This window comes from Marmota monax, unplaced genomic scaffold, assembly GCF_021218885.2.
Source record: "Marmota monax isolate L192 unplaced genomic scaffold, Marmota_monax_Labrador192_F-V1.1 WCK01_AAM20220418_F8-fsc00008, whole genome shotgun sequence".
In the NCBI taxonomy this organism is placed as follows: domain Eukaryota; kingdom Metazoa; phylum Chordata; class Mammalia; order Rodentia; family Sciuridae; genus Marmota; species Marmota monax.
In genome coordinates this window covers 6843489-6869395 of record NW_026694432.1, presented here as the reverse complement: position 1 = coordinate 6869395, position 25907 = coordinate 6843489, and the positions used below count along the sequence as shown (strand labels likewise).

At 44.5% G+C, this 25907-nt stretch overlaps 1 protein-coding gene across 1 annotated transcript in view; it reads left to right on the top strand.

The window, feature by feature from the left end:
- Nucleotides 1-25907, top strand: part of Szt2 (SZT2 subunit of KICSTOR complex) — a 50919-nt gene that overhangs the window by 1909 nt on the left and 23103 nt on the right. The window contains exons 2-28 of the mRNA XM_046418865.2: nt 7333-7458; nt 7911-8084; nt 8381-8551; nt 12877-13008; nt 14060-14201; nt 14613-14719; nt 17711-17921; nt 18112-18282; nt 18720-18954; nt 19142-19271; nt 20002-20144; nt 20334-20486; nt 20626-20740; nt 20940-21157; nt 21239-21454; nt 21788-21866; nt 22239-22333; nt 22615-22783; nt 22958-23072; nt 23178-23291; nt 23490-23660; nt 23837-23928; nt 24182-24305; nt 24427-24585; nt 24676-24880; nt 25128-25243; nt 25368-25614. Of these exons, the coding sequence (XP_046274821.1) occupies nt 7333-7458; nt 7911-8084; nt 8381-8551; nt 12877-13008; nt 14060-14201; nt 14613-14719; nt 17711-17921; nt 18112-18282; nt 18720-18954; nt 19142-19271; nt 20002-20144; nt 20334-20486; nt 20626-20740; nt 20940-21157; nt 21239-21454; nt 21788-21866; nt 22239-22333; nt 22615-22783; nt 22958-23072; nt 23178-23291; nt 23490-23660; nt 23837-23928; nt 24182-24305; nt 24427-24585; nt 24676-24880; nt 25128-25243; nt 25368-25614 (4130 nt within the window). The remainder of the gene's footprint in view (nt 1-7332; nt 7459-7910; nt 8085-8380; nt 8552-12876; nt 13009-14059; nt 14202-14612; nt 14720-17710; nt 17922-18111; nt 18283-18719; nt 18955-19141; nt 19272-20001; nt 20145-20333; nt 20487-20625; nt 20741-20939; nt 21158-21238; nt 21455-21787; nt 21867-22238; nt 22334-22614; nt 22784-22957; nt 23073-23177; nt 23292-23489; nt 23661-23836; nt 23929-24181; nt 24306-24426; nt 24586-24675; nt 24881-25127; nt 25244-25367; nt 25615-25907) is intronic.

Sequence of the window (25907 nt, the reverse complement as noted above, 5' to 3'; positions counted from 1 at the left end):
TAGTTAATAGCCAAAAGTTAAATATTTGTTAATTCCCGCCCCCCCCCCTTTAGTGCTAGGATCAAACCTAGAGTCTCCCATATGCTAGTAAAGCACTAAACCATTGAACTACATTTGCAGCCTGTGTTTGTTAAATTCTTGATTTGCTTTCTGAAAATTTCATTTCAGAAGATAAAGTGAGCAAAGAGTTCTGCCTCTGAACATAAAAAAAGACTTGCTTTTAGAGGATACTAGTATCCCAGTAGAATAAACGTGCCTAGTCAGACTTAGGAAATCATTCATTCATCATATTCTATGGGTATTGCTGTGGACTCAGAATTTTACTAATTATCAGGTGGATACAGAGCACTGTAAGACAGATGTGCTCCCTGTGTTTTCCCCCCATATTTTATCAGTACATTATAATTACACATAATAATGAGATTCCTTGTTATGTACATGTATACAATATAATAATATAATTTGGTCAATATCATTCCCAAATATTTCCCTTTTCCCTCCCCTTTTTCTTCCCTGGGTCCCTTTCCTCTACTGGTCTCCCTTCAATTTTCATGAGATTCTCACCACCATCTTTCTTTTCCTTTTTCCTCTCTGTCTTTTCCATATGAGAGAAAAAGAAACTGCTCTTGATTTTCGAATTTGGCTTATTTTACTTGACATAATTCTCTCAAGTTCCATTCATATTCCTGTAAGTGACATAGTTTCATTCTTCTTTATAGCTGAATAAAGCTCCATTGGGTGTATATACCACATTTTCCTTATTCATTGACAGACACCTAGACTAACCATTTGGCTATTGTGAATTGTGCTGTTATAAACATAGGTATGCATGTATCAATATAGTATGATGACTTTAATTCTTTAGTATAAGTACTAAGGAGTTGTGTAACTGGTGGAACCACTCATATGGTGGTTCCATTCCTAGTCTTTTTAAAAAATATATTTTATTCATTTATTGATTATGCAGTGATAAGAATAAAACCTAGTGCCTCACACATGCTAGGCAAGTACTCTACCACTGAGCCACAACTTCAGCTCCCCATTCCTAGTCTTTTGAGGAACCTCCATGCTCATTTCCATAGTGATTGTATTGATTAACAATCCCATCAACAGGGTAAAAGTGTTCCTTTTTTCTTCACATACTCTCCAGCATCTATTTTTGTTTGTATTATTGATGGCTGCCATTCTAACTGGAGTGAAATGAAATCTCAATGTAGTTTTGATTTGTATTTCCCTAATTGCTAACAATGTTGAACATTTTTTCCATTTAGTTGTTGGCTATTTATATTTCTTTTTTTTTTTTTTTTCTTTTTGGTACTGGGGATTGAACCCAGGAATGCTAAACAACTGAGCCACAGCCCCTTTTTTTTTTTTAAAGAGAGAGAGAGAGAGAGAGAGAGAGAATTTTAATATTTATATTCTAGTCTTCAGTGGACACAACATCTTTGTTCGTATGTGGTTCTGAGGATCGAACCCCGGGCCGCACGCATGCCAGGAGAGCGCGCTACCGCTTGAGCCACATCCCTAGCCCTAACCACAGCCCTTTTTATTGTTTATTTTGAGACAGGGTCTCTCTACATTGCTGAGGCTGGCCTCAAACTGGCAATCCTCTTGCCTCAGCTTCCTGAGTCACTGGGATTACAGTATGTGCCACCATGCCTGGGTTGTATTTCTTCTTTTGAGAGGTGTGTGTTAATAAATGGGAAAATAATAATAAAAGGTGTTAATAAATGGGAAAACAATTTTTCCCATTCATTAATTTTTTTTGGCATAAGTTTTTTGAGATTTTTATGTATTCTGTATATCAAGTCTCTGTCAAGAATAGCTAGCAAAGTAGAGCTGGGCGTGGTGGTGTATGCCTGTGATCCAAGTGACTCGGAAGGCTGACACAGGAAGATCGCAAGTTCAAAGCCAGCCTCAGCAAAAGTGAGGCACTAAGCAACTCAGTGAGACCCTGTCTCTAAAGAAAATACAAAATAGAGCTGGAGATGTGGCTCAGTGGTCAAGTGCCCCTGAGCCTGAGCTCAATCCTCATTACCAAAAAAAAAAAAAAAAAAAGCAAAGATTTTTAATTTGATGCCACTTTATTTATTAATTCTTTTTTTTTTAGCTGTCAGTAGACCTTTATTTTATTTATTTGTGGTGCTGAGAATCAAACCCAGTGCCTCACAAATGCTAGACAAGCAGTCTACCACTGAGCTACATCCCTAATCCATCATTTATTAATTCTTGGTGGTATTTCTGAACTTTAAGAGTCCTACTGAGGAAGTTGTTGCTCCTCTTACATGTTGAAGTGTTGACCATACATTTTCTTCCACGTGTTGCCTAGTTTCTGGTCTATTTCCTAGTTCTTTTATCCATTTTTGAGTTGACTTTTGTGCAGGGTGCAAGCTCCCTATCTTTCTGGGGTAAGCAAACATTGAATTAGGATAATAAGTGCTGCAGTGGAATGAATGACGATGCTTGACCAGGATATTTAACCTATTTCATTGGATCTCAAAGCCTGGAAGAATGACATTTAAGTTTACTAAGTATCTAATACTCCCCCTCAAAAAGTATCTAATTCTCCTAAAATAGGCACTATTATATATTAACAGATGAAGAGAATGAAGCACACAGAGTTTAAGTCCCTGTGCCAAAGCCATATAGCTAATATGCAGTAGAACCAGCATTTAATCCGAGGTTCTCTGAAACTAGATGCATACTCTTATCTGAGCAGTGTGGAGAACTGACAAGAGAAGGCTGGAGAAGATTCAGTGTGATTCCATGCTAGAGGTTTAGTATAGTGCTGAGGAGGCTTCAGACAGTTCAGGGCTGGGAGTATCTACATTATTTTGTGGAATCTGTGAACAGAAGACAGCACATGGGTTAGAAAAGACTCAAAAAATATTTAGACCTTAACCTCAAAGGCACAGATGCAAGAACCTGGAAACAGCAGTTTAATGAACGGAACCATGTTTCATTCATCCTTGTATACGTGGTATGTAGCACAGTGCCTAGTAGTGTTTTATTCATCTTGGTATAAATGGTATGTAGACTATAAATATAAATATTCCAGAGAATGATAGCCTTCCTCTGGCTCTCCTGCTTAATTGCAATCACATCCCCATGAATATATTCTTATTCACATGTTATCAATGAAGAAATTGAGACCTGGAAAAAAATAAATTAACCTGTCCAGGATCACCTAGATGGAAAATAATAGAATCAGATTTGAAATCACTGACTACAAAAGCCTGCTTTGTCATCTTTGCCAGATTATTTAAAGAGAAGTGCACTTCAGACTTAAGGGAGTTTAATATTGGGGGCATGAAGCTCCATTTGAATGTGGATGCTTTGAAAACACAACTAACTCAAGGATTCTCTACAATAATATGGAAGGATCCCTTGGGGATCTTGTTAAAATTCAGGTTTCTGAGCTCTGTCAACTCTTAATTTGGTTGGTCTATGGTGGTGCCCAGGAATTGAAGATGCATTTTAATAAAAACACCTTAAGCAATTCTGATGCAATTGGGTTCTTGGATCTCACTTTGAAAAACATTCTGCCTTCTTAAATTAAATCTTCTGGTTCTGATAAAGTACATCTTGAATGTGAAGAGAACTTGGGATATTTGGGGCCTGGAGCTGACTTTGAAGGATCACATATTAAGGGGGAATATTGTAAGAAAATGAGGAAGATGTTCCTAGTTTCAAGAAGATGGATTCTGTAAGAACTGATTGATGAACTAGACTTCATTTTAGCCTTGGGCGTGTCACTCTGTCATTCAAAATAACCTTAAAGGCAAGGTGGAGAAATGGAAGCTGTACAGTAGTGAAATTTCAGCACCAACTAACCTGAAGAAAGCTTTCTAGTAGCATAGTGCTTGCCTCTGCCCTCTAACCGGATTACCCTCATTTCCCCACTTAGTAAACACTGCTCAATCAATCTTCAGCATCCCTTTCTCCTAAGACCCCAAACTGGGTCAGGTTACTTTCTTACTTGCACATTTTTATCCTTTGAAGAACTTATTCAGATTCTAATATTACAATAAATAGAGTAGTTATTGATTCATGTTTTTGTCCTCCATTATAGGGTAAATTTGATAAGCAGGGAATTAATATTTTTGCTTTCCATTTTATTCTTATGACCTAGCTTCCTCTTGTCTGTCTTATCCTAGAGACCCTTTAAAATGCAAGTAAGCTCATTGTTTAATTCCACTGATTCTTGTTTGTTTTCCTTTTCATAAGAAGATTTCTTCAAAGAAAGGCAGTGGTAACTTTGCATTCTACCATTACTTGTCTCTTGGGAACAGTTCACAGAATGGCTACTTTGAGTAGCTCTAGTCTAGGTCACTACTGTCTTCCTTTGCTTTTAGGGAGTCTTTGTGAATTACATGGTAGCCAGAGTGAATGCCAAAACCCTGTTGAGAGTTGACCTTACCCTGAGGATAAAATCTAAAATGCTAGCAAGAGCTGGGAGGGGGTGGCACAGGCCTGTAATCCCAGCAGCTCTGGAAGTTGAAGCCGGAGGATCATAAGTTTGAGGCCAGCCTTAGCAACTTAGCGAGGCCCTAAGTAACTTAGTGAGACCCTGCCTTAAAATAAATAAAATAAAGGAGCTAGGGATGTAGCTTAGTGGTAAAGCACCTCTGTGTTCACTCCCTATTACCAAAAAAATATATTTTTTAATAAAATAAAATGCTAGCAAAAGCCTACCTCAGCATAGTGTAGGGAAGCAGTGTAAAGTAGTATTTCTTAACGTGTGATTTCACAGACCTAACACAAAATAATACAGAGTCATTTCACATCAGTGTTTAAATTGTCTTTTTGTCTAATTTTGTCAAAGCATCCTTTCTATTTATTACCCCATCATGTTCTTTTTTTATCACTGCTTGAAATCTTTTCTGCTCTTTTTTTTTAATTTTAGTATTTATTTATTTTTTTTAGTTTTTGGCGGACACAACATCTTTGTTTGTATGTGGTGCTGAGGATCGAACCCGGGCCGCACGCATGCCAGGCGCGCACTATCGCTTGAGCCACATCCCCAGCCCTCTTTTCTGCTCTTAAGATAGAAATGGTTGAGCTGGGATTTTGGCTCAGTAGCAGAGTGCTTGCCTCGCACGCACGTGTGAAGCACTGGGTTCAATCCTCAGCACCACATTAAAATAAAGGTATTGTGTCCATCTATAGCTAAAAAAAAAAAGATGGTTAACCTCTGCCCCTTCCCCCACCCCGTGGTAATGGGGATGGAACCCAGGGGTGTTTTACCACTGAGATATGTGCCCGGCTCTTTTTTTTATTTCCTTCATTTTTAAATTTTGAAATAGGATTTCAGTAAGTTGCCTAGGTTGATCAAATATGTGATCCTCCTGCTGAAGCCTCCTGAGTGACTAGGGTTACAGGTGTGGGCTACTGGCCCATTATTAAAACATCCCATTTTTATCCATTTGTCACTCAATAGAAGAGCTTTGCTCATCATTTAATGGATTTGTTGTGCATTGGTTAACTTCTGACCCCGATGCCTACTACTTAGTAAATCACTTAACTCTTTAGAACTTTGGTTTTCTCCTACTAAATATTTTGCTGTGAAGACTGAAGAATCTTACTTAGGTTTAAAAAAAAAAAAAACAAAACTTAGTACAGGGCCTGGTGATAATTTGTAATAATTAACTTTTATTATGTTCTTACTTAGTACCAGACACTGTACTGAGCACAACATATGTGTAATTTTCTTTGATCCACATAACAGCAGTTTAGATTGGTGTTAGGATTATTTCCATTTTTATTAATGAGGGCACTGAGGCTTAAAGAAATTAAATACCTTTTCTATAATCACAATAAGCTAATAAGTGGCTAACTTGGGATTCAAGCCTGAGCTATCCAAATCTCAAATTCTTTTTTTTTTTTTTTTTTTTTTTTTTTGGTGCTGGGGATTGAACCCAGGGCCTTGTGCATGCAAGGCAAGCACTCTACCAACTGAGCAATATCCCCAGCCAAATCTCAAATTCTTGCAATTAGCATCTATAGAATGCTGTTGAATACAATTTGTGTGTCCAGTAGATGTGAGTTCCTTCTTCCCTTCTGCTGTCATCTTTGTTTCCAGTATCTGCTTCTGTTTCTTTTTATCCTTGCCTTCTGTCTTAGAAAAGAAGACTTTTTACATCCTTAACTATTGCATCTCTGCTGTCCATGTCTCAATGTCTTCTCTGACATTGGGCACCCTTTCTTACTGCATTTCCAGGGCCTTTTCAGTCTCCTGTGTGCATATTTCTCCATTATGGGGAGAATAAATTTTTGCTTCCTTTTGCTATCATATTTCTCAACAGGTAGTTATTGGCTGCTGTTCATTTTTCCTCCATCACCCTCTCTTCAGTCCTTGTAACTAGTATCTGTCCCCTCACTAGGCAGAACACAAGAAGAAAAATGTGTGATTTGTCTAGGACAAGCAAAAGTAAAGGAGTGAGAAAGTGGGAAAGCTCCGGCCATTTGGTCCTTATTTCCTCTATGAACAGATAGGCAAATTATCTGCTGGAAGTGCAGGAGTTACAAGATTGGAAACCCGTCTATAGGGAATTGGGAAGGTTGTTGATCAGGGAGAGGTTAAGGGACTGGTGAAGATCTGCTAGAGTTGGCACTGCTGACAAAGTGACAGTTTCTTCCTGTCATAGTACAGCTGCCATGATATACATGTGAACAGAAGAGAATGTCACATTCATCTTGACTCAAGCCTTTGGCAGGGCTTGTGTAGTAGAAGGGCTTGGGCAGAGGAACTGATGCTTGTTAGAACATTGTAGAGGTGACCACATCTGAAGCCACAAAGGAAAGAAACTAGAGTGTTGGCAATCAAGAGGTATGTGAATGGAGATGGTGACCTGCAGAGGTGTGGTTTCAAGATATTCACTTGGGATGCTGGCCATTTACTTACTGATTATTTCTTTAGGGCCTGCTGTTGTTAAGACTTAGGAGAAACTGTCTGACGTTCATGTAATATATCAGGGACCTACTGAGTATTGAGTTTGAATCAATTTGCTAAGTACAAAGGCACAAAAAATAGAACAAGACCCAATCCCTTCCCTGAAGAGCTAATAGGTATAGGAGAAACCCTCATTAAACATTTGTGGAAACATAATGTGGGAAGGTCACTTCATCTTTGTGGAGGTCTGTGCAGAGTGAATGGGAACAGAGGGTTGAGAATAGACTTGCTGGTAACACCTTGCATAGTGGCGGGGGTGAACTTGCTGTCTTGGCTCTCACAAAGTGTCAGTTCCTTGGACACATTACTTATGCAGGATCCATATATATACTGAAACTCAGTGCCTTTTCTTTTAGATTTATTAATGTCTCTGTCCCTAGGTGGAAGAAGCTGGGCAGGTGTTCCTGTTAATGAAAAAGGATTATCGAATCTCCAGAAATGTTCGCCTGGCTTGGTTCCTCAGTCATCTGCATCAAACTGTGCAGGCCACACCCCAGGAGTTGCTGGTGAGGTCTAGAGATAGGCATGAGGGAATGACCCAGAAGGATCTGCTTTGTTGGAGTGTGTTAGAAACAGACAGGAGGGGAGACTAATTCTGAAAGCTCTAAGTTGGGGGTCGAGGGGAGTGGGGGTCAAGTGACTGCCCACAAGATGATTCCCCAAGGGAAATCTGAATAATTTTTCCAGATAATTGGGGGAAAGAGTAGGTGATTATTTATGGGAAGCAGAACAGTATTAAAGGCAGGTCTAGGGAGCACTTTATAACATTTGATTCACTACCACACTTTAGATTAAAATTAGGATTATTTCTATTTTATAAATGAGGACACCAAGACTTAAAGAGATTAGGTGCCTTTTGTACAGTCTCACAGCTAATAAGTGGGCAAATTGGGATTCTGGGAAGAAAGCAGTGACTCTTTCCTGGTCCTTTTCTTCTTATATCCATCTTAATTACCAGCTTCAGTCTGAGCAGGAGTTAGAAGTCCTCAGTATCCTGCCTCCTGGGTGGCAGCCAGATGAACCAGTGATCCCAAGACCATTCCTCCTCGTACCTTCTACTCGGGTTACCTTCCTGGCTTGGCAGTATCGATTTGTCATTGAGCTGGACCTTAGCCCATCCACTGGCATTGTGGTAAGTAGTTGGAGGGAGACTCTGGGAAGCAGGGATGGAGTGAAGGGTAAGGAAGAGAGAAAGGCCTTTGGGGGAGGTAAAAAAGGATCCCAACCTACCATTGTGGGAAGAAGATGAACTTATAAAGGAATTAGGATTGTTAAAAGATAGTCCCATTCCATCTGTGGCACTATATTTAGGGATGTGAATAGTCATAAGATGAGAGTCCTACTGACTTGTGGAAGCTGCTTGTTTCTGCCCTCTGCTTAGGGTTGCTTTTGGGCACCCTGAGAGAGCTTTCTTTGCATTGCCCTCAGGATGATTCCACAGGGGAGATCTTATTTGATGAAGTTTTCCATGCCCTGTCCCGCTGCCTGGGTGGGCTGCTTCGGCCCTTCCGAGTGCCTGGATCTTGCATCGACTTCCAGCCTGAGATCTACGTAACTATCCAGGCCTACTCCTCGATCATTGGCCTACAGTCCCACCAGGTAGTTCATCCCCCTCCAACTTTCTACCCACAGACCAAATTTCCAGTAATCTGCTAAGTACTCACCCTGTCTCTACTATTTCTACTCAAGTCCCCAGCTCTGCTGGTTTCTTTAGCCTGTTCTAAGTTATTCCCATGAGTCTCTGTTTCCTTGAAAACAACCAGTTCCTCTTGCCTTAAAGATGCTTTCTAAGGATGGGTCAGTTGACATTGATTAGACAATTGCCTATCTCACTCACCTCTTGAGTTTTGTCAGATGGTTTCTCTTGCACGAACTCCTGGGACTACCCCCCAGGAGATGATTTTTTTTGAATATTTTGTGATTTTGAACTTCTACAAATATTCAGAAATGTAATTTATTTTAGGGACAGAGAAGGGTCATATTTTCCCAGAGCCTGTGAACTGTCAGATATAATGCTGACCACACTGATAATTACAGGGCTCATCTGCCACCCAAGCAGGCTATCATAAGACACTCCTTTTGGAGAATGGCCAACTCTGTTACAGAAATATCTGTTTGGGGCTTAGATAAGCATTGGCCTATTTCCCCTCATCTGCTTTTAACCTCAACTCATTGGTAGGGGCTTTTCCTGAAACTGTCCCTGCTGGCTATATTGTCACCTTAGCCATCAAACTTTTTGTGGAAGACAGACAGAAGCCAGGAACAGGCTCTGAAGGTCTGAAGTATACACCAACATACCTGGCGCATGCCAGATCCCAGGGCAGGGACTGTCAGCCCTTTGTCCCAGTTTAAAGTGCTCTTCTGGGACAACTTTTAGCCTGGTGGTTACAGGCCACATCCCCAGACAGAGGCCAGGCTTTGCAGGTGCTGATAGCCAAAGCAGAGAGAGTATGGGTGTTAGGTAATCACTTAAAACTTTGTTCTGCTTGGCAAACACTGAAGCCTGACCTATGCCAGGCCCAGGCTATGTTCTGAAGACCCAGATGAATCAGGTACTGTCTTTGTCCTGTTGGAAGGAGTTTAGCATTCAGCGGGGGAAATAGATATTGCAGGTGGTAATTTCAGTTGAACATGATAAGGGCACTGATAAGTTATGGCTGGGGTGCTGCAGGAACACCAAGAGGGAGCATCCAATCAAGCCTGGAACAGTGACAGGGAAGTCTTTTAGACAAAGCAGCATTTGAACTGAGTCTTGAAGAAAGAACTTGGGTTAACTGTTCAAAAAAGGGAAGACCAGCAAAAGCAAAGGCACAGAGCTATAAAACTGCACTCTCAATCACAGGTTTTTGAAGGAGCTACATATTATTCAGTTTTGATAGGGTAAAGTTTGAATATAGGAAAGTGGTGGTACAGAGAAGACCAGAGACATAGGGGGGATCAATTAGGAAAGGCTTAGAATATCAATCTAAGGACTCTGTCCTTTATTCTATAGGGGAGTTAAGAGCACTGGATCATTGCCTGTGTTTGCCTGACCATCCCCATCCCTATTTTGTATTTTATTTAGAGACAGGGTCTCACTGAATTGCGTAGCACCTCGCTTTTGCTGAGGCTGGCTTTGAACTCTAGATCCTCCTGTCTCAGCCTCCCAGACTGCTGGGATTACAGGCGTGAGTCACCAGACCCAGCCAAAATGGGGATATCAATAGCACCAATATACGGTGATTGGATTAATACATGTCAAGTAGTTGAACAGAACTTGCCCCAGAGAAAACATGCAAATGTTAGCTTTTCAAATAATTAGCCATAGGTATGAGGGGAACCTCTGAAAGTTTTGAATGGACAGCAATAGAATCAGATTTGTACACAGGTAAGATCATACTTATTTGTGGGAAGTATGGAGGATGGATTGGAGACAAAGTCTGGATGTAAGGAGAACAGGCAGAAAATGATTGCCATTTGGGAGAGAGGGTTTTACCTGAACAAGGACAGCAGCTGAGGGGAAAGAGAGAATTTTCTTAGGTAAGCTCCCAGGGCCACTAATCACCCCCAAGCCAGCCTCCACATCTTCTCTGTAGTTCCTCAAGGTATATCATGCAACTCTAAAAGAAAAGTTAGTGGGTGTGATGACACAAGCCTATAATTTCAGCTACTTGGGAGGCTGAAGCAGGAGGATCATAAGTTTGAGGCCAGCTTGGGCAATTTAACATGATACCTGTCTCAAAATAAAAATGGCTCGTAAGGCTTGTGATTATTATAGCTCAATGATAAAGTATCCATGGGCTCAATCCCCAGTACCTAAAAAAAAAAAAAAAAAAAAGAAAAGAAAAACAAAGTTAAATTGCATTTATTTATAATACATGTCCTTTGAAGATTTGAAAGCCACATTAAAATATAAAGAGCTGGGCATGATGGTACACATCTCCCATCTACTTCAGAGGCTGAGGCAGGAGGATGGCAAGTTTGAAGCCAACCTGGGCAACTTAGTGAGACCCTGTCTCAAAAAATAAAAAGAGCTGGGGGTATAGTTCATTGCTAGAACACTTGCCTAACATATGCAAGGCCCTGGATTCAATCCCAATGCCAATAAAAAATAAAGGAAATAAAAAATAAAAAGGAAAAAAACAAAACTCACCTATAATATAATACTCAGAAATAAATATTGTTAACGTTTTATGAAATTGCCTTCTAGTCTAGTGAGTATATATTGATTCTCCCCCACCACCATCCCTTTATTCAAAGACAGAAAGAGAACTATCAGGTGCATTCAGGACATATGACTTCTGTGTCCTACTCTCTTTAATACAGGTATTGTCCCATATCATGAAAATTTTCTTTGAGAGCTTGTTTGGAAATACTGAAAGGGAAGTGCAGCTACTTGTATACTCTTTTTTTATTTTTATTTTTATTTTTTTAGTTGTCAATGTACCTTTATTTTTTATTTATATGTGGTGCTAAGAATTGAACCCAGTGTCTCACACATACTAGGCAAGTGCTCTACCACTGAGCTACAACCCCAGCCCTACTTGTATACTCTTGACTAAAGAATGATCCTCCTCTATCAGAGAAGGTCATCTTCTTAAACTAAGCTCACAGCTTTGGGGGGGATTCCCATGGAGCAGTGAGGGAGGATGGGGACACCTGCCTAGCCAGCCAGATCAGTTGAATCAACCCTGCCAATCAATGGGGTGACTGATGTCATAGCCAGATCACCCTCACATCCATGAAATATTCTTTGAAAATGATTTTAATTACTCCTTAACTTACTATTTTATCCTGAAATATTTAGCCAGCCCCTTATTGTTGGCCAGTTGTGTTGTCCCAGTTTTACTACTTCTAAACAATATAGATAGGAACATCTATATTGTGATTATTTTATCTCATCTTTCTGTTGCTCCAGTTCCTGTTACTTCTCTGTTTTCCTTCTCACAGGCCTATAGAATGGGACAGTGTTCCACTTTCCCTCTCCAGCTGTCCCTATCCCCTTACAAAGTATGGAATAGAGAGTGAAGAAGTAGAAGAAGTTGTTCCACAGGAGGGTAGGAGTCAGGGAGAAGAAGTGGGCATGAAGGACAGGTTATAGGAGTGTGATGAGGAAAGAGGGGTGAGATCCTGGGGTCCACCATAAGGTCTTACAGATTTGTATTTAGGGGGCACTTATTTATATTTGAAGTAGAAGGAAACGAATCCATGGAGAAAGAGTGAAGATCCTAAAGAGACAAGAAGTTTGTGAAGAGATGGAGAGAGATTAGCTCTAGGGGGAAAGAGTAGGATAAAGAACCCTTTCTTGAGAGTCTCAAAGAGAGAACAAGAACATGGATAAATGTAAACATGTCAGACTTTGAGGGGAATTTCCAGAGGGGTGGATTTCCAGGTTAGGGCCAGTTCTTATTAGCTGACCTCCTTTATGAAGAGTGGTAATAGTTATCTGCTGAGAGTAAAGGAAAGGAAGGAACATTTATGGGGGGAATAAGAAGAACATTTTGAGTTCAAAAGAAGCAATAACCTCCAGGATACCTGTGTGTATCTTAAGAAATGAGTAAAAGGAGTTTGCTGGGCTGAGGTGGGCAGTTTACAGACAACATACCAAAGCCCATTATGGAAGGAGCTGGGAGATCTTATGGTGCCCCCATGTGGGAGACTTGGGAAGCCCAGGGTGGAGGGCCCTAAGCAGAGGTAAATATCGTGACCCCAGATTAAGGTGACGATGTCTTGGGGCTATGTGCAGGATTGCCGTGTACCTAGGCTAAGAATTGGTGAAGTAGATTTAAGAAGGAGGAACTGGCTGTGGAGTCATTTGATCCTGGTTGGGTGGGAAATTAGGATTGCCTAGAGGGAGCTATGGAGAATAAGCAGAGAGAGCAGAGATCTGTAGGGGCCAGTACCCCACTGTGGTCCTATCTCAGTCTTTCCCTTGTGCTTCTCAGGTGCTTGTACAAGGTTGCCTTTTGGACCCTTCTCAGCGGGAAGCATTCCTTCAGCAGGTGTATGATCAGCTCTGCCTCTTTGAGGATAAGGTGGCTGCCATGCTGCAGCAGCAGTATGATCCCCAGAGCCAGGTATGTGGGAGAGAAATGGGTAGAGACTATTTTGAAAGAGAGTACATAGGATGGAGGGCAGAGAGGAGGATTGTACCACCTAGAGAGGGTAAGGATGGCAGAAAAGGACTAATAGCCAGGGGCAGAGTGAGACAAGGACAGATGTGCTAGTGAATATTTAAAACTAGCTTTAGAGGACGGTGACTCAGATTCTTGGAGGGAGAAAAGGTGAAGGCCATTTGCTTGTGTTTTTTCAATCCCAGATCCTCATCCTGTGAGGATCTGAGAAGCTGACCATAAGTGGCTTTGATTTCGAGTTAGTATTTTGTACAATCTTAGGCTTACTAGAATTGCTGCTTGGCTCACTAGAATTGCTTTGGATATCACAGAAGTTGCCAGGCAAGTAGCAGTTCAGTGTGCCTGATGACTGGTATGGAATTGGATTGTTTATAAAATATTTCATGATAGTGATGGGAGAATATGGAAAAAGGCCCTTCTTGGCAAAAGGTAGAGAAGCCCTGCCTCAGTACAGTCTGATGGTTCGTCTGGTGTTGACTCCCTTCCCATCTGAGGTTCAGCAGCTGAGCACGTGTGTGGAAGGGAGAACAGTAGGACTCAGCAGCATCGTGGGGAGCTTGGGGTCTTCACATGATTAGGCCTGCCAGGGCTACAAATTCTGGTTTGGGAGCTGGAAGCGTAGCTCAGTGGTAGAGCACATGCTTAGCTTGGATTCAATTCCCAGCACTACAAAGAAAAAAGAAAAAGAAGAAGCTAGATATGGTGGTATGTGCATGTAATACCAGCTACTTGGGAGGTTAAGGCCAGAGAATCATTAGTTTAAGGCCAGCCTCAGCAGGTTTTAGTGAAACCCTGTCTTAAAATAAAAAGTGAAAGGACTGAAACATAGCTCAGTGGTAGTGCACTCTGAGTTCAGTTCCCAGATAAATAAATATTAAATAAATAAAAATTGATTAAATTTAAAACAGAAGAAAAATTATAAATTCTGATTTTGCTGTGGATGAGGCAACAATGCAATCTGTTGTAGTCTAACTTTTCTGTAACTTGGGGCCAGGCAGAAGACCGGTCCCCAGACTCAGGGGAGCCCTTGGGCCGGAAGGTGGGAGTTTCCATGGTGACAGCTGATCTTGGACTAGTCAGTATGATTCGTCAGGGCATCTTGGCACTGCAGTTACTGCCCTCAAACTCCAGTGCAGGTCAGTAAAAAGAATGTTGATGGGAATGGGGAAATGGGGATCCGCAAGGGTGGGGGGATATTGACAAAGATAGAGATTCCTGGGGATCAGTGGGTCTTAGGGAAGAGGACCTGTTTCATTGTTTGCAAAATATAAATCTGCACTAGTGTATATCTTGAGTATCCTCAGCTCTGGCAACCATCAGGGACCTTAGTGGAAAGGAGTAGAATTACAAGGACATCATGTAGGGGAGATTGTGATCTAGCATCACGAGAAAGAAGCAGGAGGGGAGGAGAGAAGGAAAGGTATTAGAGGTTTATAAAACATGTTGATGAGTGGACACTGAGGTCTTCAGAGCCCTGTCCATTGGGTGCCTCCTTGTTAGTTTGGTCTGGCCAGTGCTGCAGGTCTGAATCTTGTTTTCTGCCTCAGGTATCATTGTGATCACAGATGGGGTGACCAGTGTACCTGATGTTGCTGTCTGTGAGACACTACTGAACCAGCTTCGCAGTGGTACTGTGGCTTGTTCCTTTGTTCAGGTGAGCACTTTATAGGAAGGAGAAGGAGTTGGGTATCTCACAAAGTCAGATGTGGCTGGTTACTTTCTTACAGGTGAGATTTTTCAAATGAAGCTAATGACATAGTTGCCTTGGGGAGAAGCTAATGACATAGTTGCCTTGGGGAGAACGTGTCATGTCTAGAGCAATAGAGGTAGCAATGGTGGAAGAGGATTCTCATTTTTGTCCCCTTTCTTTAGGATTTGGGAGATAGCATGTTAAATAAAAAGAATAGAAATTTCAAAATCTGAGTCAGTTTCAGCTCCACCTATCCCATTAGGTTAGTTATTATTATTTGGTTTCAAGGGTTAAAAAACCAGTTCAAACTAGCTTAAGCAAAGGGGAGGGAAGGCATATACAGGGAACTACAGCTTATGGTAGACTAGAGAGGTAGACATAGCCAAGCATGGAAAGCTGGTTTGGCCATATTAAGAAGTAAAATGCATAGTTCTATGGGTGATGCAGATATACAGCAGGAAAATCACTAGTTGATTTACATTTTATAAAGGCTATTCTTGCTGCTGAGTCAAAGGCAGGAGTGGAGACAGAGAGACAATTAATTGCAATGGTTAGTAAGAGGAGCAGGGCTTAAATTAGGGAATTTAGGGGCAAGCAGTTTGAGAAAATAAAGAGATAGAGTTAATATGACTTAGGATTAGCAAGATACTAAGGGACAGATGAGGGATAAAGAGAAGTTAAGAGTGTCTCCAAGTATCTGACTGGGGAGCATGCAGAGCAAATGGAAAGAGAAGCAGTTGGGGTGGAGTGGGGACAAGATGATAAATTTTGTGTATGCATATGTTTTGTTCAGGTTCATGTGTGTTGTGTTTGAGGTTCCTGTGATTGGTCACAATATAGTAGTTAAGAACATTGCCTTTGGAGTAAGGCATGCCAGTCTGAATTCTGGCTATATTTATTAGCTCTGGGACCTTGGACCCACCAGTTCACCTCTAGGTTGGATTCATTTATAAATGGAGATTATCAGAGTACCTACCTCCAGTGGTGAGATCATACCTTTAAAGTACATATGAAATGGCTGCAATTCATAGCAGTTAACAGTTGGATATGCAGACCCTGATACTCAAGAGACAGGGTAGATTAGAGAAGTCAGAGGTTTTGGAAGAAATGAGTAGTTAACATTGCAAGATGCAGAGAAAGATTAAGAGGGATGAGGAATGAAAAGTACCCTTTGGATGTAATAATTAGGTCACTGGGATCCTTTTCAGAATCATTTTAGTGAAGAGGCTGTGAGGGAAATTTTTGCTGTGGATAGAAGAGAAGGAAGTAGAGATAAGTGTTGACACAAGAAATTTGGCTGTTCAGATCAAGTGGGGAACAAGAAAGAATGGTAGCCAGAGGAAAGCACAGGGAAGAAGGAGGGGTGTTTATTCTATTTTTTTTTTTTTTTTTAAGTTAGAGACTTAGGCTTTGTTCTAAGGGGTCATAGTGAAGAAGAGTTTGAAAAAAGGGAAAGAAAGAAGCTGATGGAGTAAAGTCCTGAATTGACAGGTGGACATTGGCTCTAGTAACAGATTGAGGAATTCTTTCAGAGCAGACAAGTGTTATTTCTTTCTTTGAGTTAGAAGATAGAAGAGAAGATGTAGATAAATTCTACCAAAGGCCCCATTTCTCTCTGAAGTAAAAGATAATGATGATCGGGGCTGGGGATGTGGCTCAAGCGGTAGCGCGCTTGCCTGGAGTGGTTGCGGCCCGGATTCGATCCTCGGCACCACATACAAACAAAGATGTTGTGTCTACGGAAAACTAAAATGTAAATAAAATATTAAAAAAAAAAAGATAATGATGAATACCATAAGGAAGGGAGGCCAATGTTGAGAAGATGATACAGGCTTAAGGACAACCCTGAATAAGTAGTTGGGTGGGGTGTCATGATTTGACACAGGACCAGCCTACACACCGTGCGATTTTCTCCATTTGCGCACCATTGATTTGACTGAGTATAGAGGTTGTGATCCTAGTTGGGGTTTTGAGGTAGGAGCAGAAAACTGTGAAGAAGGTCAGGGATTTGAGAACAATGTTTATGAAATTGCTTGAATTAAGGATCCAAGTGGGGCAGGGGTTGCATAGGAGGGTCAGGATAATGCTATTAGACTTGGAGAGAGCACACTGAAGGCCTGGAAGACCCAGTGTGGTCAAAGAGCAGCAGGAAGAGGGCAGAAGGAAACTAAAGGGATAATCACGTGTCATGGATTATAGTGATTTAGAATTGCAAAGATGAATTGTTCCAAGTGAAGCCAAGCCCCAAGATATAGCCAATGTGCAATAAAATAGAGATAAGGGTTAAGGAACAAAGCAGCCAAGGAACTAGATGAATCATCTAGGCCAGATAGTGAATATTTAAGCCTAAAGGGGTTTGTCACAACTGTTGGGCTGTGCTGTGGTGGTGTGAAGGCTCTCGAATGGTAGTGTGAAAGCAACCAAAGACAATACAAAATGAATGGCATGGCTGAGTTCCAGTAAAACCTTATTGATAACAATAGGTGATGGGCTAGATCTGGCCTCAGTGTATATGAGTTTGCCAATTTCTGATCTGTAGCCTTTGCATTGGCCTCAGAAAGCTTATTTGCAATGCAGACCTCAGGCTATACCCCGACCTCCTGCATTTTAACAATATCTCTGGGGCAGGGATTGGTGGGGGTTCTATATGTTCTGAAGCTTGAGAAACACTTTATTAGAGATACACACTGAAGTCTTTCAGGATGGTGACAGGAAACCAATGAACCAGTTGCTAAAATCTTTAGTGAAGGAAGAAAAGAGTATTTGATGTTGAGGAAGAAGGACAGAAGATGATGTAACCAAATGGTATGGGCTTCAGACAGAAGGACTCAAGGAAGGGCAGGCACAGAGGGGAATGGTGGCTTGCTTCTCCCCTAGTCCCAGCTCCCTCTCTTGCTATTCATCATCTCCAGTTCCTCTGGTGGATCAGGGACTCTACTTGTTCACTTTCTCCAGGTGGGAGGCGTTTACTCTTATGACTGCAGTTTTGGACATGTGCCCAATGTGGAATTGATGAAGTTTATTGCAATGGCAACATTTGGTTCCTACCTGTCCACTTGTCCTGAACCTGAGCCAGGCAACCTGGGTCTGACTGTCTACCACCGGGCATTCTTGCTCTACTCCTTCCTACGCAGTGGTGAAGCACTGAACCCTGAATATTACTGCGGTAAGAGGCAGGCTGGGTGGGATGGAAGGGGGAATATAGAATGGGCCCAGAGATTATGCCGTCTAGGCTTTGGAAGAACTGGAAGTCTAACAGATCTGGAGCTGTTCCCACAGTGATTTCTCTTCCCCTTGTGTAACTGTCCACTAATAGATCACCATTTTCTCTTTCCCCATCTTCACTGGGCCCCCAGGTTCTCAGCACCGCCTATTTAATGAGCACCTAGTCTCTGCAAGCAGCAACCCTGCCCTGGCCTTGCGCCGGAAGAAGCATACTGAGAAGGAGGTGCCAGCTGACTTGGTCAGCACTGTGTCTGTACGGCTTCGAGAGGGCTACAGTGTCCGAGAGGTCACATTGGCCAAAGGTGAGGTCATTAGGTCCTACTATAATTTCACAGATCTTTGAGAACTTTTATGCAGGTAGACCTTTTGAACAGAGTGGAAGACACCCATATAACACCCCTGAAAGAGCATCACTATGAGAGACTCTGCTTGTCATTTGAGAGTTGCCTTCAGGGTTCACTTCTCCCAGCAAGTAATTTCCCAACTCCATCTCCTTTTGCACAAGGTGAACCAGCTGAGACGAGTGTAGTGCCCTGAACTTGGTTTTATTTTCAAATTACTCCTGCAAACTTCTTTTTGAGTCAGTTGACAGACTCTGGGCCTGAAACCTATGGAACTGTGCTTGGAACCTTTGGCCAGGCTAGAGTTCCATGAGGTAGGTGAGGTTTCAGATAGGAATCTCTCTAGGCCTGGAGTCCTAAGCCTTCTTCACCTAACTGGCCCTTCTGCTCCCCTGAAGGAGGCTCCCAATTGGAAGTGAAGTTGGTGTTGCTTTGGAAACACAACATGCGCATTGAGTATGTGGCTATGGCACCCTGGCCCCTAGAGCCTGAGGGTCCTCGAGCAACACGGGTGGAGGTGACAATGGAAGGTGGCTATGACATTTTGCATGATGTGTCCTGTGCACTAAGGCAACCCATTCGTTCCTTATATCGTACCCATGTTATCCGCCGTTTCTGGAACACACTGCAGAGGTAAGCGAGGTCACCACTTGGTGAATAATGCCCTATTTGTTGTATGGAGGGATGGGTTTGTGAAACTGGGAGTGGGGGAGGGTCATCCTGAGCACCAGGCTGTGTCTTTGGTCCTGTCTCCTTGGGGTTCCCCTCAACTTCACCTAGCAGAGTCAGCTGTGGCTCAGGCTTGGCCCTTATTTGACAGCATTAACCAGACTGACCAGATGTTAGCCCATCTTCAGTCCTTTTCCTCAGTGCCAGAGCACTTCACACTTCCAGACAGCACCAAGAGTGGAGTGCCACTCTTCTACATCCCTCCAGGCTCCACCACCCCGGTGAGTAGCTCTGATGCTTGGTAGCCCCTTTTCTGTTCACCTGGGTAGGGATCAGCACAGTATCTGGATCCCAGACCAACTTCTGTTCCTTCTCTTTCAAGGAACAGAAACTAGAAGCTTCACCTTTGACCTTGAAAGCATCTCTTTTCCATCTTCTAAGGCCCTGGGGAAGGGGAGGAGAAGGATCCAAAAGGTCCTTAACAGATCATGGGTGTCTGACATCTTGCAGAATGTTCAGGTGGTGGTCCCTCAGCAGACTGTGCACTCCCTCACCCCAACCTCCCCAACCTGTTCCCAGCCATCACCAACCACTGTGAACTGTGTGCTTTCTGAATGCCACAGCTTCCTTTGTCCTGTGCTGTCTTCGCACTCGGTGAAGACATGGCTGGCAGCCTCACGCTGATGGGCACATGGCTTACATGGGTGTGCAGCAGCGTCATCACCAGGTGTTGTCATCACTCAGTTTTTCTTTGAAAGTCAGTGACATAAGCTGGGCAGGTTCCATCTTCCTGCTGAATTCATCTTTAAGGAAAGGCTACACATTTTGTCTCTGGCTCAGTCATACTAATCTAGCCTTCAGATTGGAAGCTGTTTTTCCTCAATCCCAAGTTAGGCTACAGCCCTTAGCCTTAACCTACTTCTGTCTTTGACCCCTTGAACTGAGTCTGCCTTGGCTCTGTTTGCTGGTTGTCCACATATGCTCCCATAGGGCTATCTCTTCTGTCCCCAGGTGCTCTCCCTTCAGCACAGTGGTTCTGACTCATCTCATGCCCAGTTTGCTGCCTATTGGAAGCCAGTACTGTCTATGGATGCTAATTCATGGCAGCGTTGGCTGCACATGCATCGCCTGGTGCTCATCCTAGAGCATGACACGTGCGTACCTTCAGGGCTAGGGCCATAGTTTGGGTGGAGGATAGGGAGTGATGGGAAGGGTACCAGCTGTGTTCATGTCTTCCTGTTTATCAGCCCTGATAATCTCAGGCCTAGGGGAGGAAGTAGTCTACTCTTCCCCCCCAAGATTGGGGCTGGGAGGTCTGATTGCATTCAACACCTTCTTCCTAGACCAATCCCCAAGCACTTGCATACCCCAGGCAGCAATGGACGCTACAGCACTATCCAGTGCAGGATCTCACACTCCTCTCTGACCTCTTTGCTTCGGGACTGGAGCAGCTTTGTGCTGGTCGAGGGTTATTCTTATGTCAAGTTGCTCTCCAGGTGGGCAAAGTGACATCTCCTCACTTTTCCCCCATCACCTTATTCTATTTCTCCTCTAATGCCAGGCCTCAACCCTACCTCCTCCTAAACCCATCTACTTCCAGCCTAGGGCTGCTCACTTTGTCCCATTTCTCCCCAGTGCCCCAGACCAGCCCCCCTCCTCCTTCTACATGGTCCGCATCATTTCCAAGGCCCCATGCATGGTTCTTCGCCTGGGTTTTCCCATTGGCACTCCAGCACAGGCCCGGCACAAGGTAAACTGGGCCCTTACTCCCAGACCAAGGAGTCTTCGGGTATAGATGAGCTCCATTTCCTGTGCCCCCACAGGGCCAATTTTAGTAGGGAGAAGTGATTCCCAGACCAAGTAAGGCTTGAAGGAGACAGTTTTCTTACCTTGTCTGTGGGCCCCTTTTCTCAGACTTCTGGAGAAACTTGACTACATTTTCCTTGCAGATTGTGTCAGATTTGAGGGAAGAGATCCTACGCCTTCGTTTCCCCCACCGGGTGCAAAGCAAGGAGCCAACACCCAAGGTGAAACGAAAAGGGCTGGGTGGCACTGGTGGGGGGAGCTCTCCCTCTAAGTCACCCCCCATGCTGGGGCCACAGCAGGCCCTGTCTGACCGGCCCTGCCTTGTGGTCCTCCATAAACCACTGGACAAGCTCCTCATCAGGTTAGTATAGAGGATGGGGAAGGGTCCCGGAACATGAGGGAAGGGTAGTAGAGATCAACTGAGGAATTGCCCATTTCCCAGGTATGAGAAGCTACCCCTGGACTACCGGGCACCCTTCCTGCTGACACTGGAGCCACCAGGGCCACTGCCCTTAGTCTCAGGCCGTTCAGCCTCGTCTAGCCTAGCATCACTGTCTCGCTACCTCTACCATCAACGCTGGCTCTGGAGTGTCCCGTCAGGCCTGGCTCCTGCACTACCACTCAGTGCCATCGCCCAGCTCCTATCCATCCTCACTGAGTATGTCACTGGAGCCTGCCAGGCTACTGGGGCAGGAGTAGAGCAAGGGTGGACTTTGAGTTTGAACACTGGCAGAAAGCCTAAGCCACATTCTATTACTACATTCCAATATCAAGCATAGAGCACGCTGCTACCTAACCTTGTGCTTTCCCTCTACTATGCTTATTTTGGCCTCTGATCCTAATTGGACCTGTTGTACCCTAAGAGACCGTTAGTCTGAACAGAGCATCTAGTGGACTAGGCTGTCACTATGGCTACTGGGAGATGGATGTGTTGGGGCACTGCACCGAGTATCTCCTTTCTCATCTTCTTCCACCTTTATGGGGCTTTTAGAGTTCGACTCTCTGAAGGGTTCCATTTTGCCTGCAGTGCGGAAGGAATCATCAATATGGTTCTGGAACTTCCAATTCAGGTGTGTGCTATCCCTCATGACACTTCACCTCAGGATCCATCATAATAATCTCAGGGACATTTGCCTCTGAGCTGGGTGGGGACCGCTATAAACCTTGCCTCGTAGGGACCATATGATATGGTCAGAGGACCAAGGTCTGAGGCCAGAGTCATAGAAATAATGAGGAGTGGTGAAGGTATTGAAGTTTTGAGGGCCAGAGCTAGGCTAGACCAGGTCTTCACACCAGCTAGGATTTTTCTAGGGTCTTCTATTTTTGTTGTTGTTGTTGTTGTTGTGCTGGGGATTGAACTCAGGGCCTTGTGTATGCAAAGGCAAGCACTCTACCAACTGAGCTATGTTCCCAGCCCTCTAGGATCTCCTATTTACCCACAGAATGAACCACCCGGACAAGCTGCAGCTGAAGAGAAGCACACATGTGTCATCCAGTACATCCTCTTCCCCCCACACTCCACCTCCACCAAAGACAGGTGAGATTTAGCCCTGCCTGGAAGTCATCTCTGCAGAGTGTCCTCTCTCCTCACTGTCCCCTAAACATCTGGCTCACATATCCTGGGATGTTCATCTCAAGTTGAGGCAGGGGGATGTTATATTTTGATGTTCCATCAGGCAGACATGGTCTATAGAGGCCACGTGCAACTTGTGGCTATCCTATGCCGGCCTCCTTCCTCTCCTCCATGGGCTCGCTCCCTGCCACAAGGCTGTGTGTTATATCCCTTCTCCCTTTTTCTTAGAGCACTCTCTCCTTTAGCTTCTCAACAGATGACGACAATGATGTGGAGGTGGAGGCCTTAGAGGGGGACTCAGAGCTTAATCTGGTCACTGAGGTGTGGGTGGAGCCACAATATGGGCGAGTGGGACCTGGCCCTGAAAGCTGGAAGCACCTGCAGAACTTGACATACTCTGAGATCCCTCAAGCTGTGAGTGTCCCGAGACCCATACCCTGATCTTTCACCAGGTTGGATCTCCTTTGGATGCAGTAGCCCCTGGGCTTCTTGGGGCCTCAGAATGTCTGTGACTGTTTAGGCTTCATTGAGAACCAGAGGCTAGGGTTATGAGGGGTTACTCCTATCCTCTGATGTTTTCTTCCCTAGCTGCACCCACGGGATGCTGCCTGCATAGGCTCCATGCTGAGCTTTGAATATCTGATACAGCTCTGCCAGAGCAAGGAATGGGGTCCTTTGCCCCCAGAGCCACGGGTCTCTGATGGTTAGTGGGGAAGGCGGCCCCTGGGTGGAACAGGGGAATGAGTAGGGAGAAAGCAAGTAATCTGGGTCTCACTGTTGTATCCTATCATCCTTCCCCCCCTCCTAGGACTGGACCAGGGAGGAGACACCTGTGTCCATGAGATCCCTTTCCATTTTGACCTAATGGGATTGCTGCCACAGTGCCAGCAGTTGCAGATGTTTTTCCTTTTGCTTTCCAGAGGTGGGTGAATTTGGTACCTACTCACCCCTCTCCTAAGGGGCCAGCATGCTGGGCATATTAGAGACCAGATGAGTAGAGGAGCAAATGAGTGATGGGGCAGGAGGAAGCTGCAGCCAAAGGGTTTTGCTGGCCAGGGTGGAGCTGGGGACACTGGATAGCAGGAAGCTCTGGGTGCTGAGCAGAGTGTGTGTCGGGCAGAGCCAGAGGGTGTTCCTCTCGCCGAGGGGCCCTGTCCTGCCAACGACACGGTGCTGTGCCTGCTGCACAGCTGCCTGGGGCAGGAGCTGAGTGACCGGGAGATCCCACTGACCCCTGCTGACCAGGCTGCCTTCTTGAGTGAGGTACTGCAGCGGAGCTGTCATGATCCAGGTGAGCTCCCCACCTTTTTTCTAATACTAGAATCCAGCCCAGCCCTTTCTCTCACTCCCACAGGGCGGTTTCTGTCTGAGCTCTGGACTCCCTCCTCGCCATCCTCTCTATCTCTTCAACTTAGAGCCACCTTTCTGGGGCTCTACCCTCTTCCACCATCTCTACACCTGTTGTAGGTGCAGAGGGGCCACCAATGGGAAGCCATGGGATCCTAAAGGATCAAGTCAGCAGCACCCTGGCCACTGGAGACTCAGCTCTTCCTGCCCTGGTCAGCATTGAGTCTTCTCCCTAAGCCCTTGTCATACTGACTTCCTTCCATCACTATACATCCATGTATAGTGATGCCAGATTTCTATCACCCTGATTCCATATACCTTCTGCCACAGACTGAACATTGTCATTTCCATTTGTTCTGAATCTTAGACACTACACCTAAGATGAGTCAGCTCAAGGTGAAGGAAGGGAACAGGGCTTAGATGTTCCCTTGTAGATTGCTCTAATTTTTTGTTTCTCTCTTACAGGGTGTAGGTCTTCCTGAAACTCTCAAGCCTCTCATCTCTGCCCAGCCTCCTCAGTGGCGCTGCTATGCCAGGCTGGTGACCCCCCAGCATGTGTTCCTAACTTTTCTCCCCGCTACCTTCACAGGTACTGACTACTGGCTTCACTAACACTCCCCACCATACATACACACACTATATATAAACCCCTGCACTCCCTCACCAGAACACCAAACAACTCTGATTTGTATCCATCTTTTCCTCTTCAGATGTTCAGCATCTGACTGCCTATGGCCTGGAGGGACCTTCTCAAGAAGAAACAAAGCTTGGGGATTGGAGTGGAACCCCCAGTCCACGAGATCTAGGAGGAACTGGGGTTAAGGCTACCAAGTCCCAAGTCCCTATCCTCAGCATAACCCTAGCTGATGGTAAGGTCGTTGACTCTGATGTCAGTTAAATAGGAGTGGGGTGAGACACAAATAAAGGGCTTAAACACCATGGGACACCTTTCCCCACAGACAGTGCCCAGGATCAAGGAGAGCTGAGCCCTCCCTTCCGCCGGGACTTACAGACTTATGCTGGGCGTCAGACTTCCCAGACAGAGGGTACAGAGGGGCCCCGGACCCGGTGTCCTGTCTATATCTATAGCTGTTCCCTGGAAGCATTGAGGGAGCAAATGGTTGGCATGCAGCCCCCTCAGGCACCCCGAGACCTCGTCTTCCGGTGAGTGCTCTTGATGTTCATCTGTGTCCTCCTCCTACAAAGGTTTCGGTGTACACTCATGGGTATGGATAAACAGATTGATGGTCAGTGAAAGGAACTCAGCTTCTGGCTTCCCTCAGCAGGTTCATCAACTGAGTGAATGCATTTTGTAAGAGTCTAGATATAAGAGACTGGATATCCACTGACTATTGAATCCAAGGTATCATATAGGGAAGTTAACCAAACTCTGTTGTCCCTCCATTCCTAGGACTCAGTTTCTCGACCACCCCTCTGCATCCTCAGTCTGGATGGAGCCCAGGTACAAAGAGGCAGCTACCCATTGTGCCTTGTTGCAGGAGCATGCACAGCGGTGCTATGTCCGTGGTAAGCAGGAAGGCCACGTGAGGGAAGAGTGGAGCTCTGGGAGTGGAGATACAGACATTATAGGGGTGGGACCTGGAGAGACCATTCCAGAGCTGACCCTCGTGGCCTTTTCCACTTCCATTAGGGCTATTCCGGAGCTTGCAGCAATCACAGAACGTGACTTGCCAGGATTTGCTGACAGCAGTGGATGCCTGTGAGGAACTACTGCAAGAAGTAGACATCACCCCATTTTTGCTTGCTCTGTGTGGCCACACTTGTGGTTTACCTCATGCACCCCCAAGCCCTGGTCCTCTCAGCCCAGGGCTTTTCAGCAGCAGCATTGAGGAGGGTCCAGAGCCTCGGGAACGAGCTATCCTAGCTTCTGAATCCAGGTTAGGATTATTCTTGAATGATGTTAGAGAAAGTGGGGGAACAAACCAAGACTCTAAAAACAAGAACTTTCTAATCCAGGAGTGGGCACAGAGAAGCATCAATATTTTGTTGCTGGCTTCCTTTTTCCTATGCAGATAGCTTTTTCCCCTGTGGTCCTGGAAACATGCTCCCTCTCAGACACTCCCCATTTCTCCTGCTGAGGTATGGTCTGATGAGCCAGGTTAGGGCCAGGGAGTTCCCAGTTGCCAAATTGGAGACTTGTTCTGAGGACCTCCATATAATAGTAACAGTC